Source organism: Dama dama, chromosome 11, assembly GCF_033118175.1.
Source record: "Dama dama isolate Ldn47 chromosome 11, ASM3311817v1, whole genome shotgun sequence".
NCBI classification, from domain to species: domain Eukaryota; kingdom Metazoa; phylum Chordata; class Mammalia; order Artiodactyla; family Cervidae; genus Dama; species Dama dama.
In genome coordinates this window covers 2,683,846-2,697,424 of record NC_083691.1, presented here as the reverse complement: position 1 = coordinate 2,697,424, position 13,579 = coordinate 2,683,846, and the positions used below count along the sequence as shown (strand labels likewise).

At 55.4% G+C, this 13,579-nt stretch overlaps 1 protein-coding gene across 2 annotated transcripts; it reads right to left on the bottom strand.

Moving 5' to 3' along the window:
- Positions 1-65: 65 nt before the first annotated feature.
- On the bottom strand, positions 66-7,883 carry REXO4 (REX4 homolog, 3'-5' exonuclease). 2 transcript variants are annotated; one of them, XM_061154240.1, is made up of 8 exons: positions 7,662-7,883; positions 5,336-5,670; positions 4,005-4,142; positions 3,649-3,842; positions 2,811-2,899; positions 2,003-2,077; positions 1,367-1,441; positions 66-860 (listed from the first exon to the last, which is right to left on the bottom strand). In XM_061154240.1, the coding sequence occupies exons 1-8, from the start codon at positions 7,881-7,883 to the stop codon at positions 747-749; spliced, it is 1,242 nt and encodes a 413-aa protein (XP_061010223.1). In that variant the 3' UTR covers positions 66-746. The 2 variants fall into 2 exon arrangements, 1 of the variants encoding a protein (XP_061010223.1); XR_009694610.1 differs by having other exon boundaries at positions 799-860; positions 2,762-2,899.
- Positions 7,884-13,579: the final 5,696 nt, after the last annotated feature.

Genomic DNA, 13,579 nt, shown 5'->3' with positions numbered 1-13,579 from the left:
GGGGAGCGGGGTCAGAAGAGGTGGGACCCAGCCGTCCTCAGACACGGGCCTCCACAGGGTGCAGCTCAAGTAAAAACATGCGTTTATGTCACACAACCTTCGTGGTGGCTTTGGACTTTCCCCACGGCCGGCGGGGGCTCGGCACAGCCTGGGGCGCCGCACGCTCCCCTCAGCGAGCCCGTGCCCGGAGCCGGGCGGAGCGCTGCAGGCGCCTACGCTCACACGTCCGTCCGGGTCGGGGGGCACCCACCTCCCGGAAAACCGCTCTGGGCAGCCCGAGCCCCCCTGCCTGCTGCGGGCTCTAACCTGGAATTTAAACATAGTGGGCGTGCACAGGTGGGGTGAGTGGAACCCCAGCCTCAGATCCCCCCAAGTGTCCGGGTGGCAGAGAAAACCCCTCAACGAGGCTGCACCGGGGCCACTGCGTGGTCCACGCCCAAGTCTGCGGAGTCCCTTTCTTTCCGTTGCCACGGCAGCGAGGGGAAAGGCCCCCCTCAGAGACAGGTGACGAAGACGCGGCAGACAACCGGGTGCTTCCCGCCCTGGCCCGGGGAGCCCCAGGGACAGCCGCCCGGCCCCTCGTGCAGGAGAGGCTCGGACGCCACAGCCAGACGAGACGCTCAGCTCAGCGGCATGCATGCTACGCGCCTGTTTCTGAAAACCGCCCGCGGCTCTAGGAGCTCCACCCGTCGTCTGGCATGGTCGCAGCTCCTGCAGGCGCGAGGGTGGCTCAGGGCGGGATCCTGCTAGGCGTCCTGGCTGCCGGCCTTGGGGGCGGGGGACCGCCTGTCCCCGGAGAGGCTCTCCCAGTCCCTCTTCACCAGGACGTACAGCCTCATTGCCGCCTGCGCGTCCTGGACCTGGGGGACGTGGGGCGTCACCGTGGCCATCCTGCCGGTGACTGGTGCGGCCACCGCCCACCCCCCATCCATCCCGCAGCTCCTGAGTCCTGCTGCCGGACGTGGGGCAACAATGACCAGAGATGACAGCAGGGATCCAGGGACGCAGCCCCCGCTGGCAGGGGCGGGGGAGGACCCCATAGACAGGGAGGGACGGGCGTGCTGGCTCATGAGGGGCCCCGGACGCCACACGACTTGGAAGGCAGACGGGAGGGCCGCGGGCCCAGACTGACGCCCAGAGGGCCAGGCTCTTGGGGCCCAGAGCCTCCCCCTCAGCCCTTGGGGGCCTGCGATCTAGACGGGCCTTTCTCTCCAACTACAGCGCACCAGGAGCAGCCGGTGTGAAGTGTGTGTGCCAACATCAGGTGACGCTGCACCTTGCCCACGAGCTCAGCACGGCCAACCCGGAGGCCCATCACCCGTCACCCACCCGGCATCTGGAGGCCTGTCACCCAGGATGCACTTACCGAACAGTGCTCCGCCTGCTGCACCTGAATCCCCAGGATTCTCTCTGCAAGCAGCTTCAGAGATGGCCGTCCACTCTGCCAGGGAGAGGGGAGCACGTCATTACGTTTGGGTGGGGCCTGGGCAGGGGGGGCGGCCTGCCGAGGACCCGGGAGGGACTGTGCATCGTTGGCCCTGGGCGGCCCTGCTCTTGGGGGGGGGGGGCTCTGCCTCTGGAACACACACAACGCGCCTTCCGCCCCGCGGCTGGGGGTGTGATCAGAGGAGAGTGGACTCACTGCCCTCAGCAGCACGAACTTTGGGTTGGCCAAGTCTTTTTTCTCCAAGATTACTTTTCCTTTTTAAATGTCTAATTCTCCTTGTGACTCTCGTTTATTTTTTCACTGTTTTTTTTTTTGGCTGAACCGTGCAGCATGCAGGATCTCAGTTTCCTGACCAGGGACTGAACCTGGACCCCCAGCAATGGAAGCGCCACGTCCCAACCACTGGACAAGTAGGAAAGTCCCTCCTCTTAGTTTTAAAGGTTAAAAGGGAAAACCAAACCAAACCCAAACACCTTTAACCAGGAAGCCAGCCTCGAGGGACCAGAACCCATGATCAAGTGAACCAGGCTTTCAGAGCCACGTGGTCTCAGGTACCTTCACTTGGGTCCTGAAAGGCTTATACTTCTGAGTGTCTCGGATCTTCCTCTTCGGGTGGCCCAGAAACAGTGCCTAGAGGAGGAAGGTATGACGGGCGTTTTGGTGTTTGTCTGCAGAAAGATGCCCCTTTCTGAGTCCCACACCTAACACACAGACAGGATGAGGCACTGATGTGAGCCTGAGCTCCCGGGGGCGATTATCGCGGGACAGGCGATGCTCAGCAGAGAACGCACGGACAGAAACACAGCCTTAGAGGTGGGGAAGACGGAGACTCAGTCACCAGGGAACCCGTGACCATTTGTCCCGTACTTGAGTTTGTGTCACATACACACAGGGTGTCAGGGATGAAACGGGTCCCCCCACGACCTTGAGACAGGCCCAGGAGGGTGGAGGGCAAGTCTGCCCAGGTTACCAGGGCGGGGAGGGCGCAGGCGCTGAAGGGGGAGCCTGAGCCCTGGGGCCTCCGAGCTGAGAGCACTTGCTGCCCCAAGCTCCCCATCCCAACGAGCGGGCCACTGTGGCCCGCGGCAGAGACCTGCTGGGTACAGGCCGAGCCCCACCCTCGGGGGCAGGAAGGGGCCCTGGGAGCTGGCCTGCTGCCCACCGTGCTGGCCGTCAGGGGCCAGCCTGTGAGACGGGGACTGCCTGGGGTTTCGAGGGAACAGGGACCGGGGTGCCCCCGCCCGGGGAGGGTCTCTGCCCTGAGGAGTGGGGGCTGTCGCCGGGTGGGGCGGCAGCCTCGGCCCCGGCTCTCACTGCGTGCGGCACCTCCGACGCCGCGGGGCACAGAGGCGCGGGCAGACACCTTGAGGTCGTTGTGCAGCGCGTGTCCGACCAGAATCCGGCCCTTGAGCAGGTCCGCGACTTCCCTCTGAACAACTTCAAACTCTTCTCCTGGAGCCACACACAGAAGGGGTTTCAGCGGCATGCTGAGAGCGAGCGCTCCTGCCCCATCAGACCCGGGGCCCCGGGTGGGTCAGGCCCTCAGAAGGGGGCGCCAAGGGGAGGCGGTGCCAACCCTGCTCGTGCCCTGGGGCTTCCCACCCGGCCCAGGCAGCACTGGCAGAGCCTGCGGCCGAGGAGTGGCCGGGCAGCCTCGTGGGCCGTCCTCGAGGACCCGAGAGGCGTGGATGGCAGAGACCACACGCCCAGAGGAGGTGGTGGGGCCGCTGCTTCAAGCTCCTGCCCTCAGGATCCCTCCAGGCCCGATCTCAGGGCCCCCGAGCACAGCTCGTCCAAGGGCAGACTCCACAGACCAGCCCCCTGGGTGTGTCCCAAGATGGGACACCTCCGGCTCACCACCGCCTGCCCCCCCACCTCATTCCAACGCTGCGGCCGTAGGGAACCTTAGGGAACCTGCGAGAACCCGCCCTGGCCAGGCCAGGCCAGGCCTCCCACTGCTCGCCGGTCCTCACAGAAGCCCCGGCCACCTGACCCGCCTCCCCAGGCCCGTCTGCACCTCCCAGCGGCCTTCCTTCAACACCTGCTCCATCCCCGCTGCCCAGTGACACTGCAGTTCGGGAACACTGGCCTGGCTGAAGGTCAGGTGACCGAAAGGCAGCCAGGCCAACATAAGGCCCGCCCACTCGGGAGGACGGAGACACCGCCGGGCTCCCAGGGCCGTGCCCGGCTTAGCCACCCACCCTGCGCCAGGTCCGCGGGCCGGACCCCGCTGACCGCGGTCCTGTAGTCGGTCACTGGCTGGGTTGGCTTCACGTGCTTGTCGTACACGCACCTCCCATGCTGGTTCACCAGGGACACGCGGGCCACGATGCTCTCCTCCCCCTTGGGGCCCACGCCCACCATCTCGCAGTCCATGGCTAAGGCTTTAGTCAGCCTGAGGGGGAACCAAGGCTCCAGGTTAACCCTGTGGGGCCTGGGACCCAGCTCCGCCACTCAGCAACATGCCGAGGACCGGGCTCAGCCAGACGCCGAGGCACCTGCCCTGAAGACCCCGCCGGTCCCCCAAGGCTGAGTGCAGCCCATGGGGCCTGCGTACCCGCCGAAGGCCCGCTCCTTCACCAGCGTGACGCTGCTCTCGCCCTGACCCAGCTGCTTCCTCGCTATGCTGGCTGCCTCTGGGCCGATGGCCGCTTCGATGTCTGCTGGATCAACATCGTCAAACCAGATGTCGTCTCTAAAAGACAGAGGGGAGAACGGGCTGAGCGTGGTGGCGAGTGTGGCGCGCTCTGAGGACGCTCAGGCCCATGTGCCTGGCCACTGGCCACAGTGATCACCTTGGCACTTACCCATCTAATTAAAAATGCACTCTATAGCTAGAACTCAGGAACCACAGAGCAACACAAAGAACAGGAAACAGAAATACACCTCCACCCCCACTCAGGTCTAAGGGTTGCTTACACTTTCTTCTCAACGACGGAACAAACAGCTACCAGGCATTTGGGAACCACGGATAGACACGCTGCCAGGAGAACGGAGACTCAGACACCCCTTGGTGCCCGCAGCGTCCCCGTGCCGAGCGCACAGACAGGGACGCCCAGGCTGGGATGCACAGCCGCTGAGTCCTCTCCTCCCAGACGCACTGGCCGACCGGAAGGCCCTCTGGCCTCCGCCCCGACAGGCTCCGCCCTCGCGGGACTGATCCCGACCACACCGCGGGAATCACTGAAACAACTTCAGCGCGTCGTCCGTCCGCTCCCCTCGGCTGCCCCTTCTCGATGGAGGGCCCAGCGGGGACCGCTCTTTCCTAAGAGGACGCCTGGCACTGGGACACACGGCAGGCCCTCAAACGCTGCTTCCTGAGACCTTCAGCCACTGTGTCCTCAACCCCCAGCGGCACGCAGCCAGGCAGACTTACAGACATGCCACCCCCTGCCCAGCCACTGAGAGGCAGCTGCTGACTGGGCTCCTGTGTGGGCGACACCCAGGCTTCGTTGAGTAAGCGCCTGGCACTGGGGCGGCGCGGGAGCCTCACAGGCCCAGCGCAGGTGACCACGCTGCGGCTCAGGGCGCCTCAGGAACCTGCCCCAAACCACCCAGCTGGCAAGACACGGGCATCGGTTTTGAACGCAAGTCTTTCTGGTTTTGGTGTTCATTCATTCCACAAGTCTTTCCTGGGGGCCCATGAGGTGCCAAGCCCTGTTCTGGGCCCTGGAGATATAGCAGCTATGGGACAGGGTCAGCCTCCGCTATGCCTACGTTCTAGCAGAATAGACTTACCCTAGGTTAATTCTAAATTACCTGAATTACCCACAAAGAAACCCACAGTCCCAGGGTAAGGTGACAGAGGGGCCACCAGCCTCAGCCTCCTTAGGGAGAGAGGCCTCAGTCGGGGAGGCCGTGTCCATCACCATGTCCTGCGGTACTTACTCGGTGGGCGGGGCTGGAGGCAAGGGGGCAGTCGGCTCCCTAGCTTTCCGCTTCTTCTGTTTGATGCCACCTTGCTGCAGAGACACGTCACCACTGGTCCTTTTGTTGGCCCCTTTCTCCTTGGGCTGCGCGGGTATCTTCCTGCTCATCAGCAACCCCAAGGGCCCAGAGGCCCCTTTGGCCTCGGGGTCTGTGTTTTCCATCCCCATCGCATCTCTCTTTGCTTTATCTGAAATCCAGTTTCTATTCTGTTGGACACGCTGGGGCTGTTTTTTGGAATCCATTTGAGAGTGAAGTAGAGGCTCTTGTGGGGTCTGTGATCTTTGTTTCAGCAGCTAAGAGGACCCAAGACAAAATACATAACATTTTAATTTGGAAATCACACACTGAAGACTGAAAAAAAAGCGTGTATGTGTCTAAAAGCAACTTGTTCCCACATTCACAGTTATTTTAGAGTTAAGTGCTTCAGAGTTGGCGCATGGGAGCCACTTCCTCAGTCAGATTTCTTGGTTTGCTCCTGCTGTGAGGGTCTCAGGAAGAGACGGTCATATCCAATGACACAGGGTGGACAGCCATGCCCCTGCTCCCCTCCAGGGAGGGCTGAGGTCTCCCAGCCCTGCGTCCTAGGTTAAGACCCTGCTATGTGGCAACCAGCTGAGCGAGGAGGCAGTTCCTACCCACCTGTTCCCGTAATGTTTAAAGAACAGGAGAACTGCCTTGTATAAATTAGAGAAAACGTGGAGTTTCTTCTCACAATAAATATCCATCCCTCTGCTCGCTTCTTTTTGCTTTACTTTCTTGTGAGAAAGAGGCAGAGTCACAGCTCAGGAAGTCCGAGATCCCTGGGCTTGCCCGAGGGAATTCCACGGTCTGTGTCAGGATGGAAGAATGATCTGACTCCCCCCTTAAGGCACAGGCTAACAGTCTCAGAAGCCCTTCTCTGCTCTCCCCCGCACCCACTCTGAGGCTCCGGGAGAGCTCTCAGGAGCGGCTGCAGAGACACCGTGAGGGTCGGCAGCAGCACAGAGCGCCAAAGCCCGCCCAGCCCTGTGCAACTGCGGCCCAGGAGCCGGCTGTGTGACCCTGGGCCCCGTCCCTTGACCCCTCCCAGTCTCCTCATCCAGAAAACAGCAAAAACAGCAGCAGCCAACTCCGGCGGAGGTGGAGACAATTTACAAGTGAAGCACAGCCGACAAACAGCACTCAGGAGATACTGACCGGTAAGTAAACTGCAAGTAAGTCTTGGCCCACTAATGGCCCAGAAAGGCAAGGAAGTATAACGTGACATTACAAGCAGGGAGTTGGTGGGGGGTTGGGGTGTGGGGTCTGACTCCTGGTTCTGCTGACCTGGCTGCAACCTACTTAACCTTTCGGACCCATTTCCTCATCTGTAAAATGCAGATGCTAAAAGATCTGAGTCGGTCTCAGGTTAAATATGAACACATACAGCTCACCTCATCCAGCAGTGTCTGAAGCACATTTGAAGTGCTCATTGATCAGCGGCAGTGGTCACGGAATAAGGGCCCAGTGTTACCAGAATTTCATGGCAAATAGATGGGGTAATAGTGGAAACAGTGACAGATTTTATTTTTTGGAGCTCCAAAATCACTGCAGATGGGGACTGCAGACACGAAGTTAAAAGACACTTACTCCTTGGAAGGAAAGCTATGACAAACCTAGATAGCATAGTAAAGAGCAGAGATGTTACTTTGCCTACAAATGTCCATATGGTCAAAGCTATGGTTTTTCCAGTATATGTGGATATGAGAGTTGGACCACAAAGAGAGCTGAGCGCTGAAAAATGGATGCTTCTGAACTGTGGTGTTGGAGAAGACTCTTAAGAGTCCCTTGGACTGCAAGGAGATCCAACCAGTCCATCCTAAAGGAGATCAGTCCTGGGTGTTCACTGGAAGGACTGATGCTGAAGCTGAAACTCCAGTACTTTGGCCACCTGACTCCAAAAACTGCCTCACTGGAAAAGACCCTGATGCTGGAAAAACTGAAGGCGGGAGGAGAAGGGGACGAAAGAGGATGAGATGGTTGGATGGCATCACCCACTGGATGGACATGAGTTTGAGTGAACTCCGGGAGTTGGTGATGGACAGGGAGGCCCGGTGTGCTGCAGTCCATGGGGTCGCGAAGAGTCGGACACGACTGAGGACTGAACTGAACTGTCAGCAGGACGCTGTGCAGAGCCCCTGCTGTTCCGCAGCCCATGCACTCCGGCCCCTGCGAGCGGCTCGGCTGCCCGCGTCCACTCCAGCCCGCGCCCCCCGGGACCCATACACCGTCCCCCTCTCCGCCCGCAGGGCCCTCGCGGCCTTGCCTCCTGCAGCGCCTTCCAGTTTGGGGAAAAGTCCTCCGGGGCCTTTGGGGGCCGCACCGCGACCACTCCGGGGTCGTCCCCCGGCGTCCCGCCGGCTTCTCGCGCTTTGTTCCTCCAGACTCTTTTCTTCCGCTTCGGCTTCCTGACGGGCCCGGCCTCAGGCGCTGGGGCACGCGGGGCGCGCGGGGCGCGCGCGGCGGCCGGCCGCCGGGCCTTCACCATCCCGGCCCCCGAGCCCGGTTCCGCCCGCCCGGACCCCGGAAGCCGCCCGGCACGCGTCCCCCTCACGTGGGCGCCGGTTTCCAGGAAGTGCTCGCTCTCTACCCAGCCGGGCTGGAAACCGGGCCTTCGCCTCTGGTTCCGCACAGCCGGGAGCAGGGCGGGCCTCCTCGACTGCTAAGGAGAAGGGACGCCGCCCTGGTGAGCAGCATACGCGGCTGGACGCCCCGGGTCGGGTTGGAAGAAGCCCGGAATGTCTCTGAGGGCCGGCCCGGGGCCGAGAAAGGCGAGCGCCGGAAGGGGAGCGAGGGGACCGCCGTTGGTGTAGCACCGAGGCCGGGCCGGCTGGGCGCCCGGCAGGCGGCCGCCAGGGGGCGCTGGGCGGCTGGACCCGGGAGCTGCGGGCGCGGAGCGGACGCCGGGTCCTGGGGGCTGCTGTCACCCGGCCGCTGTCCCCACCCCGGCCAGTCTTGCCTTCGCGGCGGGGACACTGAGGCCCAGGGCCGGGAGGGAGGACGCCCGGCGGCACAGCCTGCTCTCCGCGGTTCAGCAGCATCCGGTAACAAGGATAAAGCGCTGCGACAAGTGGTGTCTGTTAGGTTCAGTTCAGTTCAGTTGCCCAGTCGCGTTCAACTCTCTGTGACCCCACGGACTGCAGCACGCCAGGCCTCCCTGTCCATCACCAACTCCCGGAGTTTACTCAAACTCATGTCCATTGAGTCGGTGATGCCATCCAGCCATCTCATCCTCTGTCGGCCCCTTTCCCTCCTGCCTTCAATCTTTCCCAGCATCAGGGTCTTTTCAAATGAGTCAGCTCTTCGCATCAGGTGGCCAAAGTACTGGAGTTTCAGCTTCAGCATCAGTCCTTCCAACGAACACCCAGGACTGATCTCCTTTAGGATGGACTGGGTGGACCTCCTTGCAGTCCAAGGGACTCTCAAGAGTCTTCTCCAACACCACAGTTCAAAAGCACCCATTCTCCGGCTCTCAGCTTTCTTTATGGTTCGACTCTCACATCCATACATGACCACTGGAAAAACCATAGCTTTGACTAGGTGGACCTTTGTTGGCAAAGTACTGTCTCTGCTTTTGAATATGCTGTCCAGGTTGGTCATCACTTTCCTTCCGAGGAGAGAGAGTGTTGTGTGTTATGTGACAACGGTGATGTCCCTCACACCTCCTGCCTGGCTCTGACACCACCTGGAGGCCAGGTCTGCATTTCCCCAAAGCTCCCACCCCACCTCTGTACCTGTGCTGGGGGGCCTTCAGGGAAATTCAGATACCAAATCAGCAATTTTGTATCCTAGCAACTCCCACCAAGATGAGAAAATGAGATGCTGTGGTAGAGACCAAGGAGGGTTAAACCTGCCAAAGAACATGCAGGACGCCCAGAGAAACAGGAATTTCAGATAAAGAATAATTTTTACTATAATATGTTCCACATAATAGCTGCAATACTGAGGGCATACTTGTTTACTCGCTAGGTTGTAGCCCAACTCTTGCGACCCCGTAGACAGTAGCCCGCCAGGCTTCTCTTGTCCATGGGCTTTCCCAAGGCAAGAATACTGGGGTGGGTTGCCATTTCTTTCTCCAGAGGATCTTCCTGACTCAGGGATCCACCCACATCTCCTGCCTGGCAGGCAGATTCTTTATCACTGAGCCACCTGGGAAGCCCTGAGGGCATCGTTGTTGTTCAGTTGCTAAGTCGGTCCAACTTTTTTCAACCCCATGGATTGCAGCACACCAGGCTACCCTGTCCTACACCATCTCCCAGAGTTTGCTCAAACTCATATCTATTGAGTTGATGATGCCATCTGACCATCTCATCCTCTGTCGTCGCCTTCTCCTCTTGCCCTCAATTTTTCCCAACATCAGGGTCTTTTCCAAGGAGTTGGCTCTTTGCATCAGGTGGCCATATTATTGGAGCTTCAGCTTCAGCATCAGTCCTTCCAATGAACGCCCAGGACTGATCTCCTTTAGGATGGACTGGTTGGATCTCCTTGCAGTCCAAGGGACTCTCAAGAGTCTTCTCCAACATCACAGTTTGAAACCATCAATTCTTTGGTGCTCAGACTTCTTTATGGTCCAACTCTCGCATCCTGTACATGACAACTGGAAAAACCATAGCTTTGACTCTATGGACCTTTGTCAGCAAAGTGATGTCTCTGCTTTTTAATATGCTGTCTGGGTTTGTCATAGCTTTCCTTCCAAGGATAAGCGTCTTTTAATTTCATGACTGCAGTTACCATCCACAGTGATTTTGGAGCCCAAGAAAATAAAATCTGTCACTGCGTCCACTTTTTCCCCTTCTATTTGCCATGGAGTGATGGGACTGGATGCCATAATCTTAGTTTTATTTTTTAATTTATTTTTTTAATTGAAGAATGATTGCTTTACAGAATTTTGTTGTTTTCTGTCAAACCTCAACCTGAATCAGCCACAGGTACACATCTGTCCCCTCCCTTTTGAACCTCCCTCCCATCTCCCTCCCCACCCCACCCCTCTAGGTTGACACAGAGCCGCTGTTTGAGTTTCCTGAGCCAGACAGCAAATTCCCCTTGGCTATCTGTTTTCCATATGGTGATGTAAGTTTCCATATTACTCTCTCCACACATCTCACCCTCTCCTCCCCCCTCCCCATGTCCATAAGTCTATTCTCTATAGCTGTTTCTCCGTTGCTGCCCTGCAAATAAATCATTCAGAACCATTTTTCTAGATTCTGTATATGTGCGTTAGAATACAATATTTATCTTTCTCTTTCTGACTCACTTCACCTGTTTAATAGGTTCTAGGTTCATCCCCTGCATCAGAACTGACTCAAATGCGTTCCTTTTTATGGCTGGGTAATATTCCGTTGTGTGTATGCACCACAATTTCTTTATCCATTCATCTGTCGATGGGCGTCTAGGTTGCTTCCATGTTCTGGCTGTTGTAAGCAGTGCTGCAATGAGCAATGGGGTACATGTGTGTTTTTAATCTTAGTTTTTTTTGAATGTTGAATTTCAAGTCATCTTTTTCACTCTCCTCATTCACCCTCATCAACAGGTCCTTTAGTTCCTCTTATTTTCTGCTGTTAGAATGGTATCATCTGCATATCTGAGGTTGTTGATGTTTCTCCCAGCAATCTTGATTCCAGGTTGTGACTCATCCAGCCCAGCATTTTCCATGATGTACTCTGCATATAAGTTAAATTAGCAGGGTGACAATATACAGCCTTGTTGTACTCCTTTCCCGATTTTGACCCAGTCCGTTGTTTCATGCCTGGTTCTAACTGTTGCTTCTTGTCTTGCATACCAATTTCCCAGGAGGCAGGTCAGGTGGCCGGGTATTCTCATCTCTTTACAGATTTTCCACAGTTTTTTGTGGCCCACACAGTCAAAGACTGTAGTGTAGTCAATAAAGCAGAACTCTCTTGCTTTTTCTATGATCCAACAGATGTTGGCGATTTGATCTCTGGTTTCTCTGCCTCTTCAAAACTCAGCTTGAACATCTGGAGTTCTCAGTTCACGTATTGCTGAAGCCTAGCTTGAGGGATTTTGAGTGTTACCTTGCTAGTGTGTGAGATGAGTGCAATTGTGTGGTAGTTTGAGCATTCTTTGGCATTGCCTTTCTTTGGGATTGGAATGATAACTGACCTTTTCTAGTCCTGTGGCCACTGCTGAGTTTTCCAAATTTGTTGGCATATTGAGTGCAGCACTTTCACAGCATCATCTTTTACCATTTGAAATAGCTCAACTGGAATTCATCACCTCCACTAGGTTTGTTCATAGTGATGCTTCCTGAGGCCCACTTGACTTTGCATTCCAGGATGTCTGGTTCTAGGTGAGTGATCACACTATCGCGGTTATCTGGGTCATTAAGACCTTATTTACAGAACTTTTATACAGCGGAAGTGAGAAATAGATTTAAGGGACTAGATCTGATAGAGTGCCTGATACTATGGACAGAGGTTTGTGACGTTGTACAGGAGACAGGGATCAAGACCATCCCCAAGAAAAAGAAATGCAAAAAAGCAAAAAGGCTGTCTGAGGAGGCCTTACAAATAGCTGTGAAAAGAAGAGAAGTGAAAAGCAAAGGAGAAAAGGAAAGATACACCCATCTGAATGCAGAGTTCCAGAGAATAGCAAGGAGAGATAAGAAAGCCTTCCTTAGTGATCAGTGCAAAGAAATAGAGGAAAACAATAGAATGGGAAAGACTAGAGATCTCTTCAAGAAAATTAGAGCTACCAAGGGAACATTTCATGCAAAGATGGGCACAATAAAGGACAGAAATGGTATGGACCTAACAGAAGCAGAAGATATTAAGAAGAGGTGGCAAGAATACACAGAACTATACAAAAAAGATCTTCACGACCCAGATAATCACGATGGTATGATCACTCACCTAGAGCCAGACATCCTGGAGTGAGAAGTCAAGTGGGTCTTAGGAAGCATCACTGCAAACAAAGCTAATGGAGGTGATGGAATTCCAGTTGAGCTATTTCAAATCCTAAAAGATGATGCTGTGAAAGTGCTGCACTCAATATGCCAGGAAATTTGGAAAACTCAGCAGTGGCCACAGGACTGGAAAAGGTCTGTTTTCATTCCAATCCCAAAGAAAGGCAATGCCAAAGAATGCTCAAACTACTGCACAATTGCACTCATCTCACACGCTACTAAAGTAATGCTCAAAATTCTCCAAGCCAGGCTTCAGCAATACGTGAACCATGACCTTTCAGATGTTCAAGCTGGTTTTAGAAAAGGCAGAGGAACCAGAGATCAAATTGCCAACATCCACTGGATCATTGAAAAAGCAAGAGAGTTCCAGAAAAACATCTATTTCTGCTTTATTGACTATGCCAAAGCCTTTGACTGTGTGGATCACAATAAACTGTGGGAAATTCTGAAAGAGATGGGAATACCAGAGAAATCTGTATGCAGGTCAGGAAGCAACAGTTAGAACTGGACATGGAACAACAGACTGGTTCCAAATAGGAAAAGGAGTACGTCAAGGCTGTATACTGTCACCCTGCTTATTTAACTTATATGCAGAGTACATCATGAGAAACGCTGGGCTGGAGGAAGCACAAGCTGGAATCAAGATTGCCAGGAGAAATATCAATAACTTCAAATATACAGATGACACCACCCTTATGGCAGAAAGTGAAGAACTAAAGAGCCTCTTGATGAAAGTGAAAGAGGAGAGTGAAAAAGTTGGCTTAAATCTCAACATTCAGAAAACTAAGATCATGGCATCTGGTCCCATCACTTCCTGGCAAATAGATGGGGAAACAGTGGAAACAGTGGCTGACTTTATTTTTTGGGACTCCAAAATCAGTGCATATGGTGACCGCAGCCATGAAATTAAAAGATGCTTACTCCTTGGAAGGAAAGTTATGAGCAACCTAGACAGCATATTAAAAAGTAGAGACATTACTTTGTCAACAAAGATCCGCCTAGTCAAGGCTGTGGTTTTTCTAGGAGTCATGTATGGATGTGAGAGTTGGACTATAAAGAAAGCTGAGCGCCGAAGAATTGATGCTTTTGAACTGTGGTGTTGGAGAAGACTCTTGAGAGTCCCTTGGACTGCAAGGAGATCCAACCAGTCCATGCTAAAGGAGATCAATCCTGGGTGTTCAATGGAAGGACTGATGCTGAAGCTGAAACTCCAATACTTTGGCCACCTGATGGGAAGAGCTGACTCACTGGAAAAGACCCTG